Genomic DNA, 22,308 nt, shown 5'->3' with positions numbered 1-22,308 from the left:
TTGGGCTGAGATTCCAAAGGAGAGGAGGGGTCCACAGCACAGAGAACTTCACCACCAAACCCTCAGGCCGATACCCCTCTGCATCTTTTGGGGGTTGTTTGTTGGTCCAGCTTGCCTTCACCTGGAGACGTTTAACCCCTCTCAGAAGTCATTTTCTCTAGGAAAGGTGAAGAGCAGCTTTTTGTGCAACGTCACTGGGGCTGTGAGTGGATTTGAATTAAAAAATCACCAATGATATGTAATGTAAAGCCAAGAAATTGTGTTTCTTTAGGGGTGTGGTCTGGCTTTGTGGCTGAGGTTAAATGACACCAGTTAAACCACGCCAGTTTTTGAATGTCTGACCCTGGGTACTATTTTCAGTGCAGTGATTTTTGAAGTGATTAGTGACAACAGCTTGGCACTAATCAGTGGCTTGTGTTGCTGATTAAGCTAACTCTTCCTTGGCTCACAACAGGCATCAGGAATAGAAAGGGCAGGAAGCTCCCCAGAGAGACAGGAGAGGCAGAGCAGATCAGGACCTCCCGAGCTGCCTGTTTTTCCATGGGAAAATTAAAAAAAAATAGCCATCCAAGTTCAGGGCTGAGCTCAGCAGTACTGGGGGGCTTCATTTTGCTTTGAGAACATTTTTTTTTATATGGGCCCTTTTCAACATTCCTGTCCCTCTCAATAAAAAAAACAAAAAGGGCTTTACTTGTAAAATGTATGCTAATGTTGCTAGTGTGGCACTCCTTGCATGTGTTAGTATGAGAATCTCAGAGATGCTACCTAGTTTCAAATCTATCTAAGTGCATCTATAAAATCTCTCCTTTCTTCAAGACACTTAAGGAAATCTGTTAGTTCAGTGTGAAGGCTGCATGTTATGACCTGATCTATCAGTCCTGATGTAACCCAAACTCCCCAAACCATCCAATTTGCAAATGAGACAGATTCTCCAGATGCCACCCCCTAACTCAAGGAATCCCTAGAGGAAGCAGGCTGTGCTCTCTCTGCTCTTTACGTCACCTCCATTAAGAAAATGCAGTGACCTCTGCTCGGCTGGTGATGTTTCAGACAGAAAAAGGTCCCATTTTGTCAGTGCTACTTCTGTTATCTCTGTGACATCACCTGGGCGCTATCTTATCTTTTGTTTTTTCCTTCTCGAGTGAGAAAACCCAGTGAGCAGGACTCTGAGACTTACAGGGAGCTGTTGCTTGGCAGACTGCACTTCTCCACAGTCACAACCACCCTGCTAAAATTGAACATGGTGGCTAGTAGATGACATCTGTGTTCATAGCAGAGCTTTTCCACCATCCTGAGCTACCATAAAGTGAGAAGGATGTGAATGAAGCTCCATTTGTGCTGTGGAGCCTGAATGTCAGCCAGCATCGTTAGCCATTGGCATCTTAATCACAAACTTTGGAAAGCCATAGGGGAAAGACATGAGATTTTATAAGCTCATCTCCAAGAAGGTTCTGTGGGAGTCCTCAAAACTTAATGTCTGTGGTAATGACAATATATTCACAGAGCTTTTGGCCATCCCATTGACCCCCTCACAGAGGCTGTCCCTCTCTCTTCTGCCACAGGTGGCTCTGACACCCCTCTGGGGAAGCTCCCAGATTGCCGCTTGGTTCCCGAAATGTAGGGGCACTCCTCAGGGGAGCCCAAGGAGCTTCTCTCTCTGGTATTGCACAGCATGAAGAGAGGATCACTTGCACAAAAGCTCCTCACTGCAGGTGACTTCCCCTCAGGCCTGGAGTGGGGCAGGCAGGAAGGCAGAGCTGGCCCTCAGAGGAGCTTGGCATGATGAAAGGGGAGGTGTTGCAAGCCTTTGTGCAAAATGCCACACACACCTCAGACAGTTCTGTCTGACTTTTTGAGGCAGTTTAAGGTTTTGCTTCCCAGGGCAGATATTTCACCTGGGATTATGGGCTTGAGTATTTGTGGGGCTGGAGTATTTTCAGTGTCTTTTCTTCTCTCTGGGATGGATCACCATCACTTATAATCAGAATCATCCATAGAATGGTAGAAACACAGAATCATTTTTGTTGGAAGAGACCCTAAATATCATTGAGTCCAACCATTAACCTAACTCTAGCACTAAAGCATGTCCCTAAGAACCTCATCTACGCATCTTTTAAATACCTCCAGGGATGGTGACTCCACCACTTCCCTGGGCAGCCTGTTCCAATTCCTGACAATCCTTTCTGTGAAAAAAGTTTTCCTAATACCCAATCTAATATCTGTATCTAACAATCTAATATCTATAACTAACATAACTATTCAATGATGTGATGTGGGCAGTAAAGGCCAGGCATTGTCCTGGCATGGGTCTGGTGAGTGATGCTGCAGGAGCAACTTGGGCACTGATCTCCCCCACTGTGGTGCCACAGGGCAGCACCAAGCGCAGGCTGTTTTCCCAGTGCGACATAACTAAAAGCACCACTGTGCACTGGGGGAACCTAGACTCAGGCCTGTGTGGGCAGCACCTTAGCTACTGCATCCTGTTTGGAAGCAAAGTATGAGTAAAGTATCACTTTAATGGTAAGAGGTTGCCCCAGGGCTTCCATGCTGGGACCTGCTGTCACAAAGGTGACCGTACATGGCTCCTGCAGTGGTTCTGCTTCCCATCACCCTTCCTGGGGACCAGCCACCCCGGTGCACATACCCGCTACCCTATGGACACCAGCCACGCTTGTGCCCACTGCTGCCAGGCTAACAGCAAGGGACTGCCACCGCAGGGAAAGAGCCAGGCTCTTCAAGCAGGTAATTAAAGAAAGGATCTCCATTTCCACGCTCTGATTTGGCACCTAGAGGGGCTTCTTGTTTCCATCCCCAGTTTTCCCTCCTTCTCACACGCACAGACACACACATGCTCACTATTGACTATAAGCGCAACTTCAGACAACCAACTTGAGGAGTTAGGGCTCTAAATATTTGAGAAGGTTGGAATAGAGGTGATTCAAACTGCCACAGTTTGGGTGCAGCCCAAATGTGTTTTTCCCCTGCCCTTTGTTGAGGCAGGGGCCGGATCGCAGTGGGACTTTCCCCAAAATCTCACTTTATTGTCTCACTCTTTCTCTGTTGCCTCCTTTCTTGACAACTCACTTTTTGTTGTTGTTGTTGTTTTTCCCATCCTTTTATCAACTATTTCAACTCTAGGCATCATATCCAAGCTCTGGGTCTCTGAACTTTCCAGTTCTCAGACAATTAAATCAGAGTAAGCCAACATCGGTCCCCATAAGTTATGCAGCATTAAGCCTATTGTGCTCAGGATTTCCATAGTGGTTTTGCTTCACCTGTTATCCAGCTGCCAAAGACACAGGAATATTAGTGGCTCTTCACAGCATAAATGTTTTCCTGCACCCACCCCACCCAATCTTTTTTTGGGTGTGCAAATGCACACTCCTCCCCCCCAGCCCTTGGAAGAAAGCCTGTAGATTGAGCTGCAAATTCCAGCAACAAGGAAGGGCTGCTTGGGTGGCAGCCACAGTGAGACCCTTCTTCAAGCCATTTCCCTGCTCTTAGATGCCAGATCAAGACAATGTGGCTTAAAATTCTGTGCGGCCTGACAACAATCCTCATCCCCTAAGTGATGCTGAATTGGCACGAAAAATCCTACTATGGAGAAATCATCCCACTATCAACATTTTAGTGCCCCTGTGACATTGTCAAGTGCTTGACTACTCTCCCCTCTCACTATAATTCATGTTCTCAGACTGTTTTCACCCCTTGCCTTTTAACTCTGAACTTCCTGAGCCGGTTGTTTTGTGACTGTCACACCCTCGGTGCAGCAACCACAAGGCTTTGGTTTTAGCATCCAGGCAGGCGGAAGCTCATTTCAGAGGCAGCTGAGCTGTGCCTCAAATTGTTAAAGGGGTGAAGTTGTTTACAACACCAGATCATGCTAGCCAAGCCACATTTATTTTGTGACTTTAATGATGGGACTGGATGACAAAAAGGTTGTGTTTTACAGAGCTTTGTAAAGACACTGTCTAAAAACGGGAAGGGAGAAAAGGGTGCAAAGGAAGGCAGTTTTGCTTCAGCCTTTGGTGAGACACTTGTTTTGAAAGCCCGGAAGGTGGCCTGAGCACACCTAATCAGTGGTTTCTCTCTAGCTGGTACATACCTTCCTCTTTTCTCTGAGGGCTGGTTAAATGCCACTTGTTTATTTGACCTGTTTTTTCCCCTCGCTGCTGTTATTATTAGTGATCTAGAAATATTGTCAACAAATACGAACCAAACATGTTGCCTTCAAGACACGGAGAAAGAAACTATGAAAAGATCAAAAGATTTAATTAATTAAAAAATAGGGAGACAACAAAGCAGAAAGTGTCTCTCATGTCAATCTTCTCTTCAGTTTCAGGCCTCATAGACTCAATTGTTTTTGCTTCAACTACGGAGTGCACTTCCCTGTTAAAAATATCCCCCCAGCTGCCCAGGACAGCTGGAAGGGCCAGGGGGCTGGAGCGCTGAGGGTGGGTCGATGCGGGGGCACCCAGGGTGGGGACAGCGTTCTGTCACTGCCTCCTTCAACCACAAAAAGCTCTCTCACCCGCCTGCATAACTCTGTGTCTGCCCATGGACCACAACCAAGAAGCAGCAGCTGCGAGAAGCAGGTGAGCAAAGCATTTAGCATAAACAGGAATAGGCAAAAATGTGCACCCTCTTTTCCACACCGTCCTTGTCCTGCACCCTGAGTGAGACTGCTCACGCTCTTGGAGAAAGGTGCTTCAATCTGAGTTTATAGGCCAAATATCCCTTACTGCAATCTATCTGTTTGAAGCAGGCACTGTTGCCTTGGTGATAAAGTGATGGGCCTTCTCTTCCTTTGGGCTGCAGTGAGGACAGCACACGTGTTCTCTGTCTCCAGGAACGTGAGATAAGCCCAAAGGACAGGTAGGGCTGGTGGGAGCTGTAAATGTTTTCAGGACAATGACTCACAGTCTCTCAGCAGTCAGGGAGGAGAAGCTCCTATGCTTAGTACGTTGCGAGGCTGCTCATCTTTACTACAGCCTTCTCAGGTATAAGGCACTCGTATGCTGGAAAATGGAGACCTGTCAAAAACTGGTTTGGGTGAAAATTTAGGACAAATGATATCTCTGTATTTCTCTGAGGCACACGTGTGCTGGAATACTGTACTGATATGTACACATGAATATCCTTAGAAGACACAATTTGCCTAAAGGTGCATCAGTTTGATGTGTTCTGTGAGGAGGGGACATACCTGAGCTGACCCTCACCAAAGCAGGGCTGGGTTAGTGGCTGCTGCAGCCAGCAACAGCATGGAAAGAAGCCTGGTCCAGTGGGTCACAGGCAACCTGTGACGTTGACGTCCCTGCCTTACTTTTAGACAGGTCACTGCATCTGCATGCCTGAGGAAAGCATAGAGACTTGTATTGCTTTAGCGGAAGAGGAAGGTAACTTAACCTGAATTGTTGCTGAATAAAAAGCATGTCTCAACTCTAAGTTAACATCTAAGACTTTATCCTCATTTCTCTCTAATATCAGCAGAGATGTTACAATACACCAGGCGATGCTTATAACCATGAACAGCAGCTACCTTTCCTTTCAGCAAAGCCTCAAAGCTGCTCCCAAACCCCAGAGCTAAAACTCTTTTCTCTCTTAGAAAGGGCAGGAAGGCTTTACAAGGATGTAAAATCATCTGGTACATTTTTTGAAGCATACCTTAGAAGTTCAATGCAATTACAGTTCTGCTGGGAGTCTTGATGGGTGGCAGTGATGGTTTGTGTCTGTGTGTCGAGCAGCATGTCAGTCCTGGGCGAGGAAAGGGACTTGGGACTCTAACATCATGCAGTGCACCATCTGAAGTGGGGCTCTGGTCTACTGAACTGGAGCACGCATTTACTGAATGTTAGGAAAGACAGCTGTGCTTTTTTTCCCCTATACTTTGGAAACACAGATGGGATTTTGTGTCAGCTCTGGCCTGAGAAGGCAGGTCATGGTTAACGTGAGTACAACCAGAGGACACATACAGGAGGCGGGAGGTGCAGATGTGAGGAGAGGTTGGCGTGGAACAGCTGTATGAAAAGATCTGCAACAAATCACGATCTAATTTCTATTTCTCCTGTGCATTCCCCGTTCAGATATGTCGATCACTGCTAACAAAGTGCATGGATCCATATGCTTGCTGCGCTTGCTGAATGCTTGCAAACCCTGTGCATGGATGTGTCTGCATCAATCCAGGAGCTCCTGCTGTGCCAAGCCCCCAGCCCTGGTCTCAAGCTGTGCTGAAGTGGTGGCACCGTGACTCCATGTGCGAGACCAGCTCTCCTCCCAGGGGAAACCAGGGTCTGTCTGCCAAGAGAGCTGACTCATGCCCAAATCTTCCTCACTTCCTGGGCCTGGGAGCTGCAGGAGCCTTCCTGGCTCCTCAGTTCAGAAAGACCCAAGGAACACCCATGCCTGTTTGGCTGCAGTGATGAGGAGAATGCTTGTGCTAGTGGAAGTGATTTCTTTTTAATGAAATATCACTTTGGAATCTCAGGCACTTAAAGTCACTAAAAATTAAAAAGCATTTTCCCCACAGTAGGTGTTTTGACCATATGTAAGACTAAGTGAAGTCACTTGCCTTCAATTAACGGAGGAAGGCCATAAAAGAAACAAAACATATCACTGGCTGTACATTCAAGAGGCTAAAATAGTTCCTTCTTGAAACTTTTGTGTACTACATCTGTGCCCTGTGAAACTGTGGCCACACGGCAGAGGAGAGGGAGTTGTGCTTCACCAAACCTAAGGATGGTAATTCGCAAAGTCTCCACAGATCCTTTGAAGGAGATAGCACAGTGTAAGGGCAGGGTTGTTACTAGAAAACAGGAAAATTAGCTGACAGATTTTCTTTGAAGGTGAGCGTTTTCAAGTTTCTAATAGTTATAGCAAGAGCCAGCCCGATTTTTTGTGAAGATATGCGTAGTATACTATGTCACACCCATCTCTGTGACTTGGAATTTCAATGTACGATAGGGAAAACATTGCTATTGTAGCATACATAGATAAAAATGCTGGAAGTATCAGTGATGTTGCAGAAAATACAGAAATTTTAAGTGAAAGGGGTTTTTTTGCCTGTGGGAAAGCATCAGTGCCAGCTTATGGCCTACATCAATGGGAAAATATTTTCCCCTTTGTCTTTTCCAAAGGAGGATTTTAAAGTATAGCTTTGAAAACAGCTATCTAAGGACCTCTTTGTTACTTTTTTGAAAAACTTAAAACACCAGAGGATTTCCAGAGAGCTATAAGTTAATGTTGTGTCACTAATGATGCAGTAGCCTGGCAGTAGTCCTGCCTCGTTATGGAACAGCTGATCTAGGAGTCATATAAGCAAAATTAAGGGAGATGGAATACAATCAGTGTCACTCATTAGGGTTTTATAGAAAATAATTGTACTGATAGTGTACTTGGACTTTTGTAAGAAATGAGACCTGGTACTGCAGGAGATCTAGACCAAGAAGCCTGAAAAAGAGGAGATCAATTTGGGACATGCTGTACGGTTCCAAATCAAGTCCAAATGACAGATGTAACCCAGCTGAGGAATCATCAAGCATGCCAGTTTCTAGCAAAGACCTGCACAGATTGGTTCTGTTCCTTTGGGATTTAACTCTTTTTACATCAGTGACCTGAAAGTAAACTTCAAACAGTGACTGACTGAGCATGCAGACAGCACAAAGTCTTGGGAAGTGGTAAATCACTCTGAGAACAGGCTGCTTGAGAAAGTGAGCTGATCCATCTGGTTTAGTGTGGGCTTAGCTGGGAGCAAAGAAGATAAGCCATAATGACAGGATAGTGTTGACCCTGTCCCGAGAAATTTTAATGCTGAAAGACTTGAAGATTATAGAGTAAAATTTGATTAAGAGAAGATCCTCATGTGATGCTGGGATTCAAAAGGCCTCAAGCAGTCCTTGTACATATCAGCTGTTCCCCAAACTGATCCTGACATATATATTTATAAAGCATGAGAGAACAGATCATGTAATGTTTGGATTTGTCCCTGGTGTAACAGTTTTGAAGAGGTGGGCTCCATGCTGGTGTCCACATCTCCAGGGGGTTGTTCCAAGAATGATGAAAATGCTTAAAAGATTGAAACTTCCATCTTATGAAGAAACATTAAGAGATAACAGTCCACTTGGCAAAGGGTAAGAGAGGTTTGAACACAGTCTGTGGATAATTATATGAGATAGATATACATATATAAGCAATAGTGAGTTCTTTGCTCTCCTGGACAAGAGGGTATCAAACTCAAAAAAACTAGACAAATCAACACTAAAAGAACTAAGATGTAGCTATCCTTAACTGTGACAGTAGCTATCCATCAGGAGAAGTTTAAAAGGTGGATTGGGAGATTTGCCATCACCGCTTTCCAAATCAAACGGGATGTGGAAAATAAAACAAGAAGCCCACACTCTGAGAGCTGTGGTCTGCACTGAGCTGGGAGTTGGAGTTCAGCTCCTGGCAAGCGCCTCCATCTGTCCCAAAAATCTACAGCTAAGTTTTGGCCGGCACCTGGGTCTCTGCAGCATGAGCGGGGTGGGGGCTGCCCTGTGACCAAAACAGGCACAGCTCCTCCCCACTCGGATCTCATCCAGCCCCAGGGATCGCACTGGGTTGTCCAGGGTCAACGGAGCTCCAGAAATAGCAGCCAAAAAGCGAATGTTCCCCTGCTAACCCATTCAAGGGAGAGGAGAGGGGGCTGAAGGGGAACTAGCACTGCGCCTGTGTTGTTTGGGCTTTCCATGTGGCAGGTTTTGGAGCCAACAGACCCTGTGGCCCAAAGAGCAGCTGCGGTAGATTTGATCCCAGTTACATGCAGGCAAATTGAAGAGGCTGTCACCGACTCTTGAGCTCATAGGATAACTCAGGTGGGAAGGGACCTCAGGAGGTCATCTAGTCCAACCTCCTGCTCCAAGCAAGGTCACGGAGAGGTTTCAAAAATGTTCCTGCCTTTGAAAAGCCAGCCTCCTATAGCTGTTGCTGAATCAGCCCTGCCAGAAACAAGTTAGCTGAGAGCCTGGAAAGGATTTCTTAAGCACAGTATCTTTCCCTACACATAACGCAATATAAATGTCGAATAACCTGCATGCATTCCTCACCTTCCTTCCTATGTTTCTGACTAAGATCATAGGCTAGCAGTTTCAGAAACAGCAAGGAAGCCTAAAGCCCACTGGCTCTTCAGAGCACTCAAAAATGTCCTTATCAAGTCAGTTATCCTGAGAAACAGCATTCACCTGCGTGAGGGCAGGATGCACGGAATGCAACAGGGTACTTTCAGTGCCAGGTGATTTGCCCAGTGGCATCAGGTCTTCCTTGGACTATCAGGATTTTTTCCTCAATGCAAATGCTCTGATCCCTCCTTTTTGCAAATCCATTGCGCTTCTGAGCCCAAACTGGGACACAGGGTGAGGGCTGGGAGCATATATACGTGAGAAATTTTGAATACAGACAGTACTTCACTGAAACTGCTCTCTTTTCTGTGCTGATGCCTTTCACTGAGGCTCAGATATCTTGATTTGGCACTATTCACTACTAAGTTTTCCCTACCAACCGCAGCTGAGCTTTGTTTAAATGAGGTTTGCTGAAGCTGTGCTCAAAGTGAGTTTAAAGGTTCACAGTCTTTGGAGAGGATCCAGGCAGCTCTTTGTGCCTTCACCTCCCTTGGAAACTGTGAAGGGCTGGGGGCCGGGAGAAGATTTGCATGAGCAAGTTCTCTGCCCGGCCCCCGTTCAAGTGCAAAGGGGAGCAGCCAGCAGAGGCAGAAATTAGACACCATGGGCCAGATTCTTTCTTCTCCTCTGTGTCCTCTTATCTATTTTGACCTGGTAGCACTTGATACACATGTAAACAGCAGCACAAGATGCAAGTGGTGAGGAAAAGACCTCTGGCAGAAGCAGTTTTAGGGATAAGAAACTGTGGCATTGGCTGGGTTGTGGCACTCGGAGAGAAGGAGGCTAATTTTGCTCAGTTAATTTAAGTAGCAAGTAGCCTTTAGCCCCTGTAAAGAGCCCCTACTACTTTAACGACAGCTGCACCTGTGGTGTTGAATGCCCGACATGCTACTTTGCATAGTGCAGCCACTGTAGAAAACACATTTGGTGTCTCCCCAGCTTTTTTCTTCTTCAGTAACCTCCTTGCTGAGGAAGCAAGCTGCTGAACCAGTGTGAAAGTTACTTTTATTGCATACAGGGTGCTTTTGTTCTCCATTCTCTTAGGAGAAAAAGAGACTCTGGTCACCCTATGACCTTGGAGCCCATAGACAATTTCAGATTTACCCAAGAAATACCACCCAAGCGAGAAACCGGTCTCTAGTCTGAGTAGAAGGGTTAGTGTAATAAAAGATGACTTTACCTTCCCCAAAGGCATCATCTTCTTCTCCAGGTCCAGTCGGATCGTCTTGGGTGTGCTGCATCGTGGTGAGGACACAGCTCGGGGAGCAGCCAGAGCCAAGTGCTTGAACCGGTTCCTATGCTACCACTCGACTATTTCCTTTCACCAGTTTCCTCAACATTTTGGTGGCAACAGCTTCCGCATCTGCACTTGCGAAAATAGTCTCATTCATATGAATAACGCTTCTTGTTTTTACAGGCAGCCTTTGAGATGAGTTTAGAGGTGGGGTGTCTCCACTGCTGAGAGAGAAGTTGATTTTGAGAGCAGAGGCAGGCAGGACAGGCTCAAAATGCACCCTGCCCTGTTGCTGCAAATGCCGCTGCATAGCAGCAGCCCTTTCAGGCCAGGATGTAAAGGGTTTTGCATATGAATGTGTATCCTTTCTTGTGGCAGAGGTAGAGCAGGGAAACAACTCTGCAGCGTGTCTTGCATTCAGCCCAGGGACAGTTTGACCTTCCCCCTGGCCCCAGCTCTCTCAGTGCCATGTGTTCAAGGGAGTTTATTTTTTATTTAGCATGACGGCAGTGACAGCACGTTCTCATGTACACTGTTGTGAACTACGACCATGGCCATGCAGGTAAACTGGAAAGCCATACGTGGAAAGCCATGGTTAGTAGATCAAGAGAGGTCCTCCTTCCCCTCTACTCCGCCTGGTGAGACCCCGTCTAGAATATTGTGTCCAGTTCTGGGCCCCTCAGTTCAAGAAGGACAGGGAACTGCTGGAGAGGGTCCAGCATAGGGCAACAAAGATGATTAAGGGAGTGGAGCATCTCCCTTATGAAGAAAGGCTGAGGGAGCTGGATCTCTTTAGTTTGGAGAAGAGGAGACTGAGGGGTGACCTTATTAATGTTTATAAATATATAAAGGGTGAGTGCCACAAGGATGGAGCCAGGCCCTTCTCGGTGGCAAACAATGATAGGACAAGAGGTAATGGGATCAAGCTGGAACACAAGAGGTTTCACTTAAATTTGAGAAAAAACTTCTTCTCAGTGAGGGTGCCAGAGCACTGGAACAGGCTGCCCAGGGAGGTTGTGGAGTCTCCTTCTCTGGAGACATTCAAAACCCGCCTGGACATGTTCCTGTGCGACCTCACCTAGGCGTTCCTGCTCCAGCAGGGGGATTGGACTGGATGTTCTTTTGAGGTCCCTTCCAATCCCAAACATACTGTGATACTGTGATACTGTGACACCACTTCTCTCAGGGGCAGATGCACTAGCAGGGACTTAATTTTTTTGCACTTATGTTTTCCCAAGTCACCATCTTTGGTGCGTTACTAAACATAACGACCTTCCTGATGATCAGGTGAACAATAGAACATCAAAGTAAAACTTGCTGTCTGTTGATAATAGGCATATTATTTGAGTATCTTTGTCACTGCTAATTCTGCATCACACTGGCCCATTCAGCTGCTGTGTTTCCCAAACTTTATAAAGCAAGTTGACTCCTTCCTGCCAAGTCTCTCAGTTTATGAAAGGACCTTGCCTACCAACTAACTTACTCTAAACTTGCACAAAAATACATTTGGGTGTCAGATAGTGTCTGAGGCTTGCATAGTTCTGCTGAACTTCATTGGACCACTCATGGACATTCGTATGCATGTGTGTGCGCGTACAGGTGTGGGCCTAACACCAGTAGTCCCTCACATCTCTGCTATCAGAAGTTAGGGTGTAATGACAGTAAACCTGTACCAAGTTTTGATTACTCAGTCTAGTAATTGCATGTGTCGCCACACCCTTGGAAGCGAGACTCCTAGCACAGCAGTCATGTTTGCTACAGCTTCTGGCAAATGAGTCACAAGCAGATAAAATGAGCTCATCTCTAATTATCAGGGCTTTTTTTTTTTTTTTTTTTTTTTTAAAGCTCTACCAGTGGGTTTCTGCAGGGCTGAAAATGGAGACAACTGGTCTTCTAGGCGGTGCACAACTTGAACAAATTTGGATGGAGAAGACAAGACAGAAGACTGGACAGGTCCATCTAACCTAACGCCCACCCAGACCTTAGAGCCATGTTCATTAGCTCCTGTAGCAAATCCTGCGGCAGCAATTTGGTCATCGTAGAAAGGTGAGAATACTGTTCCCAGCTCAAGTACAACCTTCCCCTGGGCACAGCGTAAGGTGTCTCCTGGTCCCTGGAAAGTGATTCTGCATCCTGCAGAGTTTATGCTTCTCCCTCACTATCACATTGGGTGTCTCAGTTGTGCAACCTGATGGATGCTGCCTTTCCAGGTGCAGAAAGCTGTGTTTTCCTAGGGGGATGTGGCCAAAGCCCAGAGGCTTCTAGGACTGGGTTTTGGTAGGGTGGTGTGGCTTGACTGACTGGTTGTTCCTCTGCAGCAACACCAAGCCTTCTTGAGGAACTCTGTTCCTAGGAGGCTCCTCTTGTGCTTTGCTTTAGAATCACACTTGTTTAAGTCCTTCCAGAGGAAAGACAACAGCTTGGCCCAACTCCTACGCAATGGGTAAGAGAGAGGACTCGTTTCTGGCCCTGCTGGACAGGCTTGGGGAAATCACTTCTCCTCTCAACGTTTTTCCTGCCCTGCTTATTTCAAGTGATTTCTTCAGGCAAGGACCATCTCTGATTAGGTGGTAGCTGCGTTTTATTACACGCAACAGGACAGTCTCTCTGCCTCAGCAAGGCCTCCTGCCATGGTAGTGAGTAGATGAAGACAGTGGTACAAATAGAGAAACTCCACTTTGGGATGATGAGGGGAAACAGAGCAGAAAAGGGAATCAGTAAGAAAAAAGAGAGAGGTGTGAGAAGACAAAGGACAAGATGGAGATGTGAAAGCTGCAGAGGAAAAGCATTGATGTGGAAGGAGGGGAGGCCAGTGCTGGGGGACAGCACCTACCTGGGTTATGCCTTCCAGGGTCAGAGCTGGAAACTGCTGAGCTTGCAGAGCCTGGCGGGGGACAACACGTGAGAACATTGCTGGGGGTGAGGGAAAGCAGAAGTGCTGAAGGAAAGGCAGTCACAGGGTGTACCTTGCTTTAAAACTTCCCGGCAAGAGCTGCTGCCTGCAAGGGGCAGCCACTGCCCTATGGTTTCCTGGAAACAGCAGGAGGTGGATGGGAGAAATCTTGAACCCCTTTAAAGACAATGGTTAAACTGCCCCGGGGACCTGTGAAGCACATCAGCTTCTGAGGACCAGCATGGGCCACAAGAGGCTTCGCTATTTATGCTGAGGAGTTTTTTGGGGCTTGATTCAAAGAATTAGGAAGATGAGCAATGCTACACACACATGTGAATGACTCTAAACAGGCAGACAGCCTAGCAGGAAGAAACCCAGAGAAAATACCCCACAACAGCAGTGCCAGCTTTCCTGTGTTGTCCTGCAATTGGAGCTCATTTGTAAATTAAGCATGGGAAGTTTTAGCCATTTACTGCTTCTTTCAGAAATACGAAGGAGCAAGCCATGCTGTCCTGGTTATCGTGGCAGCTCCCTTTTGTGTTGCATTTCCCTGTAACTTAAAGTTATTTCCTTACCCACTGTTTTCAGTCAGCTTCTCCGGATGCCTGTCACCTTGACAGCCCTTTTTTCTTTTATTTTCGGGAATTAAAAGGCATCAAAAGCTGTCGTCTCTCCCGAAAACAACTGTCACCAGAATGAACACACCAGCCGTGCTGGTGATGAATGGTAATGACTCAGCCTCCGCTGCAGATGCACAAAGAGGAGTCGCTTTGATTCGTTCCCGCTTGCCACATCGTCCCTTGACGGCAGCCTCACCTGCATCGCTCACAGCATGTGATGTTCTTCCAGAAACCTGTCCCCCAGAGGATCGTGGTGCAAAACCAGCCCACCTTGCACAGATGCCTTGGCCCCGCTTCTCCCTGCTCCATTTTTGCTTTCAGGGCAGCATAATTTTGGCCTGCCAGTTTGCATGCTCATGTCTTTGCTGTTTGCTGTCCTCAGTCATCCAAACTAACAAAGTGGCTTCCCTGCTTTATTTTGTAGCCTCTCAGTGTTTTTTTCTGCCTCCCTGTCTCCATAAGCAGTACTTTTATCTCATTCTTTTTGCAAAGCATGGTCACTTTTCAATTGCTGGCTAATGAAGCCTCACTTCACATACACAGAAAAAAAAAGTTTGCAGTCACTGCAAAGTTCTCACGTGCGTGTTTTTCATGAAACCACATCTGATGCTGCTCTCAGAAAAAGCCAACACCCATCCTCTAAGAACCTGTCAACCAAAAGCGGGGGAGACCAGGGAAATGTCAAAAACAAGGGCGGATCAAGCAAGAGGAGGTAGGTTTTAGAACAGCTCCTTTAAATCATCCCAGCCTTATTCTTCTTCCCTTGTAACTTTATTAAAATTTCGGACCCAAGAGAAAAAAACAAATGTTCTGACGTTTTATCTTCAGATACAGGACTAAAAGCCAAGACATTCTTAATGAAAAGTGTAAATAATTGTGCCATTTAGCAGTGTTGGATGGGGTTGTTTTAATTCATTCCTGCCTTAAATTACCAACATTCCCACAAGCAGCGGGAGATACGAGTCAGCCCTTTTAAGCCCAGCTATGCTGGTGCAGAAGGGAGGTGTATTAAACAACTTCTGCCCTATTCACATCTCCTCCTGCTCCAGTGCATGGAGGATTCCCAACATACAGTAAGTTGTGTCGCAAAGGCTTAGTTAGTCCTTTACTTTGTTCTGAGGCTATTGGGTGGGTGAAGATTGCATTGCAGGGGACAACCTACATGGGGAACAAGGAGAAAAAAGCTGGTGAAGGAAGGGCAATTGACCCTTAGAGACAGTATGAAGGAGGACATAGGAAAAGGTGGTTGACACCAGTTACTGGGCAGTTTGGGAAAGATAGTGTTCATGTGGATTTAGAGTACTTGTAAAAGTTTTGCTCTGGATATTGCTGCAGTTTCAGTTCTCCGAGTAAACATTCTCCTTAGAAACCTGAAGGATGGAGTTACAATAACTTGTATAATTGTTAACTCATTTACAAGGCACAGGGTCTTCAGGGACCTAGATTATGTTTAGACAGTCTGTGTCAGTGACTGACTGAGCTTAGTATGATTTTTTTCTTTGCCAAACTCGTGAAACATTTAGTACTTCCCCGTCCACCTCCCCCTCCCAGCAAAACAAGGCTCATAATGATATTCAGTTTTGTAGAAAACATGGGAGGAATTCTCCCTCTTACTGTGCAGGAGGAGAATCAGCAGGCCAGGATGGTAGAAGATATGACCCACTCCACAGAGCTTCACAAACCTTAGGAGCCCTATGCACAAATCTTTGTGAGGCTATGAAATTCACACAATGTATTTTGGAGAGGTGGAAAAAGGGCAGGATCCAGGAACCATTCACCCAGAGGAGAGGACAGTGCTTCCTGAGGACACCCATACTGCGTTAGACAATGGAGACAAGCTGGGTGTATGAGCTGGCCTCTGGGAAAACTGATCTCTTGTGCCAGGCAGGTTATGGTCCCAGTTTGGGATGTAGCTCAATGCACTTGAGCTGTGCAAAAGTCATGGTAGCTGAAGAACCACAGGCTGGCTTCTCTAGCCCATGTCCATCTTGGACACCTTGGTTTGGGGACTTTGGGAGGTCTGCAGACAGCCTTGTTCTCAATGCCCCAGTGGACACGCACATTGCAGTGAGCAGGAAACATGACACACATGTTGGTGCCCTACTGTCTCCCTTCACACTCCTCGCCATGTTGTGTGCAGTGGATCCATCACATGTCGTGGAGGTGAGTTGTATGTTTGTCCATTCAGGCTTGTCACTGCAATCCACAACATCTAGTGCATCCCAAGAGGCCCATCAAAGTTGACTTTGGCTTTCTTCTTCTGCTCTCTTACCCCTTTTTTTCATTCCAGTATCATTTGGCCTATGAAAGTAAATCATAACTTTATCATAGCAAAATACTATTTCAGTTCAAAGCGGGAAAGCAAACCAGCCCAAATGAAACTTGTGCAGAATTAATATAATCCGCAAAATTGTACTCAGCAAGTAGTTCCCAGGTGTCCATTATCAGAAGAACATGGTAAAGTGTGATTTTACAGAGCTCGTCCTCAAATATGGTATTATTCAATATATCTTTTAATATCCTAGATGGATATGATCACACTCGTTACATTTGCACACACCGGACTTCCCAGGAACGTACATGCACTGGAGGACAGAACCACAATTCAAGCTAATATTGACAAACTGGAGAAGTGGTGCGGAAAAAATTAAATCCAGTTCAAGAGAGTGAGCTGTGAAGGACTCTGCTCCAGCAAGAATGATCAACCTCATAAATGCAGGCTGAGGGATGACTGGTTAAGTTCCACTTTTTTCCGAAAAGAGGCTGGAGGCAGTGAAACATGAGTTAGCAATGACACCTGGAAATAGCAGACAACATGTCATCAGATTTAATCAAATGCAGAGACACAAGGTAATTCTCTCACAGTGGTGGGGGTTAGCAAGCCTCTGCCAAGGCAGGACATGGCTTTCAAGCATGTCAGAGGATAGAAACCTTTTGGTGACAGTCCTGCAAGGAACAACCAGACTGCTCAGAGGGTCAGAAAACAGAAAATTAAGGAAAAGATAGGAGGAACTGGAACCACTTCATTTGAGAGATACAAGATGAACACAGGAGATAAGAGCAGTTCGCAAGCCCTCCTCTCCACCTCTGTGGTGCATGAGGAGCCATGCACATAGGCTGCAGAACGGAGGAGGGAAATTAAGTAGCAAGCTAGCAGAAACTAGGAAAAAGCAAGTTAGAAAAAAAAAAACACAACTTTCCAAGAGTCAAGACTGTCAAGCAGCAAAAGCAAGTACTTGGGTGAGTCAGTGCTGAGTGAATCAGAGTGCTGCTTTAACTTACAAAGCATTCGTGAAGCTTTTGAAGAACAGAGTAGACCAAGTAGCTATTGGGAATAGTGTAAGAATAGTTGATTCTGCCTTAGGGAAGGGCAGTAGGAGTAGGGGATCTCTTGAGGTTAGGCTCAATGCTATTTAACTAGAGCAGCTATTGAGTAATGCTGGATTTCTACTTGTTGGATTTATTTCTCAGGGACACTTAGCTGGGTGCTGAGTTGTCTCACTGCTTGAGGGGTCCAGCACATTCCAGTGGCTCTTGGCTGGGACAGAAATATTTTTGCTGTTTCAGCAAATTTAAGTGTCCCTACCATCTTTTTCCTTCTGTAAGAAATCTTCATGTTTGTTTGCTTTTGCCTTCATTCTTTCTTCCTAGTTATTTTCACACCTATTCCTCTGTGATCCAGTGAGGTCATTGTCAACGGTGGAGACGGCAGGTTTTTCATCATTTGATGATTAAATCCCAGGGATTTCTCTCAGAATTATTTCAGATTGTTTACACAAATTGTGAAAGAGAAGCTGTCTGCATATCATAATAACATGTAAACTACCTGATGCTACTCCCAGCATAACCAACAAATATGCTAAATCCTGCTAAGCATCAAAACGTTATGTTTTACTAAGGATTACACATCAATTATACAATCTCTTTACCAACTTGAACAAATTCTAAAATTGATCAAACAGGTCTATACTATAATCAAATGCTTGTTCCCAAGCCACAAGACCTTCCCAATTTTCTCTACCATAGCATTTGTTAATCAAACGTTTTTTCCCCAATAGTAATTTTCTTGGGTGTTGGAGGAAATACAGGGAAGAAACTTATTGTTCAGCTGTCTGAACAATTTTCCATCCCAGGCAAAGTATATTGCCAGCTGATTCACAGCATTATTTCAGTAATATGTCCATAATATGTTCTTTCCCTTTAGGTCGACTGTGAGAAATGGAGTGAAAGCCCTGGGTCATTTATTTTAGATTCTCTGGTCATACTGTCAAACAAATGGTACCTGTAGATGAATGCCTCTCCTTCACATTAAATAAATTCTGCTTGCAGACTATTCAGTTCTGGGGCCTTTACTGCTCTTCATTGTGTACACCGTGTTTCCAGTTTCTCCAGCTGCTGGAAGGAGTTCAGGAGTTGGCCTTCTCCCTAGTCTTCTCTGCTTCTTCCAGCTCCAACCAGCATAGCATTCATTCTGCTGCTGTGAGATGGTTCTTCACAGTACCGACCCTAGGAATTTTGCAAGACAATGTGGGTTTTTTTTCTGCCAAAGGAATTTTTGAAGACATTCTCTCATATTCTAAGAACGGCAGCTTCAGTTGTGAGATGGCTCAGACCCTGCCTGGGGCAGCTGCAGAAGGAGCATGCGTGCATTTCTCTAAGGCAGCCTTGATTTAGCTGCTTCCATCACCAGCATTTCCCCTTCACCCACAATGCATTCTTTTCAGAAGTCCCTAAAAGGCTATAAATTACAGATTAACATGATTCTGCAGCTCTCTTGCAGAGCACCACTTAGCAGGGGCTGGTGGACATAAAGAATTGCTGATGCAAATAATGTTCCAGGCAGAAGTATGGAATTCAGTCCATGCCTTTGCTTCCAAATTGTGTTACAGAGAAGGTTCAAACACCACAGGTCCTCTCTGGCAGGGTTTTCTCTGCCAGACTCCATATTTGCAAGAGCTGGAACAGCCCAAGACCTTGAATGTCCTGTGTTTTGTAGGAAGGGATCACTTCAGTCTAGCTCACACGGGTAGCTGCAAAGCCGGTGTGACACCAGCAACACCACAATCCAGAGATACCTGTGAAGTAGTTTGGTTTCAAGCCCAGTCTGGTTTCTGTGAAACTTTTGCCAATACTGGCCCTGACCTGGGTGCTCTCTCCCAGGCCATGTGTCACTCAGGCCTGGTAGGGAGACTCAGGTCCCAGAGAATCTGAACATTTAAACCCAAACTTAGTGGCAACGCTGACACTCAAGATTTTGATCCTTCCCCAGTCGCTTGTTCCAACCCATACTCTGCAGGTCACCATGGCACCATTAGAGTTGGGGTTGTATTAAAACTGGAGCATCTTGGTTTGAGAAGAAACAAGCCAACATTTGGCTCCAAAGGACAGAAGAGCTCTCTTATATTTCTTTTTTTGCATGTGACAGCAGAGGAGAGCTATTTCGTTAAGGAAAGTTGAGATGAGCCTATTCTGTTCTGGCTTTCAGGCAACTTTACGAGAACTTTTTCTGAAAACTATCCCAGCTTTGTATTTGCAAAGTCTTGGTACATCGGTGCCATTCTGGGATTGAGTTCTCCGAATAGTTGCAACAGCAGGATTTACTTCTCCTTTTTTTTCTTTGTTTTCTTTTTTTTCCCGAAGCCCTAGAATAAAAGCATAGCTGAGAACGGAACCTGTGGTAAAGGAAATCTCACCGCAAGGGATCCCCGCCCTGCTTGCCTTCCTCCTTGAGCAAGCAGCACAGGGCATGTGTGGGTGCTGGATGTGCACAGGGATGGTAATAGCTCTCCTGGAGAGACTGCTTCATTTTCGCTCCTACAAAGTAGGGCAGAAAAGATGAGGGTTTTTTTTAATTATTATTATTTTTTTAGCACGGTGCCTCACTTTTTGCAATTTGTTGAAGTGATTAGCAGCTCAGAAACAGTGTAATGGCCACAGCAGATGAGTTTGGCATTTGTGTTTTATGGTAGCTTTAAACTGAAGAGTAACACTTCTCCCTCCCATGCAAAGCACAGAGGGTCAAAAGAAAGGACGTGGATTGGGGGGCCATCAAAAGAAAGAAGTGAAGAGCCGCAGTCATATCTTCCAGGAAGAAGTTCTGGCAGCTGAGTGGACAAGCAATGATAATATTTGTAGAGTATTTTAAGATGAGGAAATCCCTGCAAACATTTACATGTATCTGCAATTCTTCACCTTACAAATGTATGATAGTTTAAGATGGGAAACGAAGAACAGTTTTCCCACCTTCAGATGGTGGATCAGCATCTGCACAAACTGTCTTCTGTTGACCATGGTATCCTGACAAATTTCACTTGTAAAATGTACTTAAAGCCTTCCACTGACTGTAAACGACAGGTTCCCTCCTGTTGCATTGCTGCACTAATACTTAGCTGGCTCAGGGAAAAAATCACCACCCACTGCATCAGTGTTTCTTCAGCAGCCTTGATTTTGTTAATCAGCCTGTCTTTCATCCTGGCCTTGTTTGCTGAAAGAGCTACTTCAGAGAGAGCTGTACAACACAGAAGAATAAAAATAGCAGCAAGAGTTCCAGCAAAATGTGGCACTCCATGCTATTACTTTGTTCCTGTTTGCATCTCCTGAATTTTCTTTTTCTAGCAAACTTAACTCTACTTTAGAAACCACCCCTCACACACATATTGAAGCTAGTGAGAGACTCTCTTAAAAAGCAGTCAACCATGGAGTTAGTTTCTCAAAGTAAATAAAAAATGTTTCTGTCTGAAGTACAAGTGTTAATGGGCTTTAGTATCTCATGCAACAGGCAGTTCAGAAATAATATTAATGGCTGATAGAAAATAAATCAAGCTGGCCAAAAGGAAAATCAGAAACAAGTTAGCATACCCCTGAGGGCAGACTCCTTGTTCTAGTACGGAACGGTGCTGTGGTTGTTGTAACAGCCTCGGTACAGGCTTTGCTATTGCAGAGGGACAAGAAATTGATGATAACAACCTACTGACTTACAGTGGGCAACAAAACAGCTATTATGGAAGGCACACTGTCATGTCCTACTTCATGCTCTCTGCACAGAGAGTGCTACAGTCTGTGAAAAAGTTTTAAGAGCGAGGGGGAAAAAAAGAGTATATTTGATCTCAATTTGACTTCATGCAGCCCACCCAGTCCTCACAGAACCATAGAGTCACAGAATGTCCTGAGTTGGAAGGGACCAACAAGGATCATCGAGTCCAACTCTTGTCCCTGCATGTGCCATCCCCACAGTTCACACCATGTGTCTGAGGGCCTTGTCCAGTCTCTTCTTGAACACTGTCAGGCTTGGGGCCGTGACACCTCCCTGGGGAGCCTGTTCCAGTGCTCCACCACCCTCTGGGGGAAGAACCTTCTCCTAATGTCCAACCTAAACCTCCCCTGGAACATCTTCCTGACATTCCCTCGGGTTCTGTCATTGGTCACTAAAAAGAAGAGTTTGACACCTGCCCCTCCTCCTCCCCTTGTGAGGAAGCTGTAGCCACCATGAGGTCTCCCCTTAGTCTCCTCTTCTCCAGGCTGAACACACCAAGTGACTTTTCTGGAGACAAACAGAGAGATGCCACCACTGGGAGAAGGTCCAGGGATGGAGGAGCCCAGGCATGGGCTGGCTTGGGGACCAGCAGCAGGCACTGCCCAGCAGCAGCATCTCACCTTTGCCATTGCTGCAGTGGGAGGCAGAGCCTCCCTCCACCTCTCACCAGGTGGCTGCCCCCCTGTCCCCAGCACCCTGCCCTTCCACTGCACCCCAGGCTGCTGGGGTACAGGGATGGTACCCCTCCTCCCTGCTCTTCTGCAGGGGTTGGCCAGGATGGGGATAAAATATGAAGTCAAAAGAAAAAAGGTTATTTTTTTTTCCCAGTATGCATCTTAGCAACAGCACCTACACAAAGATCTAAGCACAGGATCTTTTACCCCCCACCTTTCCAAGCAATTAGCATGCTGAAATACAGGCAGGAAACAGGATGCCGATGTCAAAACTGACAAGTAGGAAGCCTGTTTCCTTTTCACAAGGGTTTAATTGTGTGGACCAAGCTGGCTGAGGACAATTTCTGAACTTTTCTGCTCCTCATGGAGAGCTGCCTCCTTGTCCAAAAGTGCCTGCTTTTGGTGGCTGGTGCTCTCCTGATAGTTGCTGCCCAGAAGGTCTCACGTTTTCAAAGTAATAGACCCTCAACCCCCATGCACTGCAGTCCAGAGAAATTAGGTTGCTCAAAAAAACATCTGAGAAATGTGGAGAATGAAGGCTGCCTGTTTGAAGTTAGATAGGCTGCCTCTTGGAGCAGAGCGAAGAAAAGACAGACAGCTGGTGACATATTCAGTGCAGCGCTGGCTCCGCCTGAGCCTTCTTTCATCGGCCAAATTTTAAATTAATCTCAATCTGGTCTCTGAATCTTGCTGGCAAGTTTT

General features: G+C 45.8%; 1 protein-coding gene and 1 long non-coding RNA gene across 6 annotated transcripts in view; one reads left to right on the top strand and one right to left on the bottom strand.

Annotated features, from left to right (window-relative positions):
• RIPOR2 (RHO family interacting cell polarization regulator 2) overlaps positions 1-10,768 on the bottom strand; it is a 74,985-nt gene extending 64,217 nt beyond the window's left edge. Inside the window, exon 1 of one of the 4 annotated variants that reach the window (XM_065052985.1) lies at positions 10,333-10,768. In XM_065052985.1, coding sequence (XP_064909057.1) covers positions 10,333-10,393 — 61 coding nt within the window. In that variant the 5' untranslated portion in view covers positions 10,394-10,768. The remainder of the gene's footprint in view (positions 1-10,332) is intronic. The other 3 variants (XM_065052986.1, XM_021291381.2, XM_013367919.3) reach the window with 3 other exon arrangements.
• Positions 4,466-18,231, top strand: LOC135578586 (uncharacterized). 2 transcript variants are annotated; one of them, XR_010470392.1, is made up of 4 exons: positions 4,466-4,595; positions 12,232-12,432; positions 13,932-14,611; positions 18,104-18,231. It is a non-coding gene; the product is annotated as an uncharacterized LOC135578586 (long non-coding RNA). The 2 variants fall into 2 exon arrangements; XR_010470391.1 differs by having other exon boundaries at positions 13,932-18,231.
• The last annotated feature ends 4,077 nt before the right edge of the window (positions 18,232-22,308 follow it).

This window comes from Columba livia, chromosome 2 (assembly GCF_036013475.1).
Source record: "Columba livia isolate bColLiv1 breed racing homer chromosome 2, bColLiv1.pat.W.v2, whole genome shotgun sequence".
In the NCBI taxonomy this organism is placed as follows: domain Eukaryota; kingdom Metazoa; phylum Chordata; class Aves; order Columbiformes; family Columbidae; genus Columba; species Columba livia.
The sequence above is the reverse complement of the archived record's forward strand: the minus strand, read 5'-3'. Positions and strand labels throughout refer to the sequence as shown.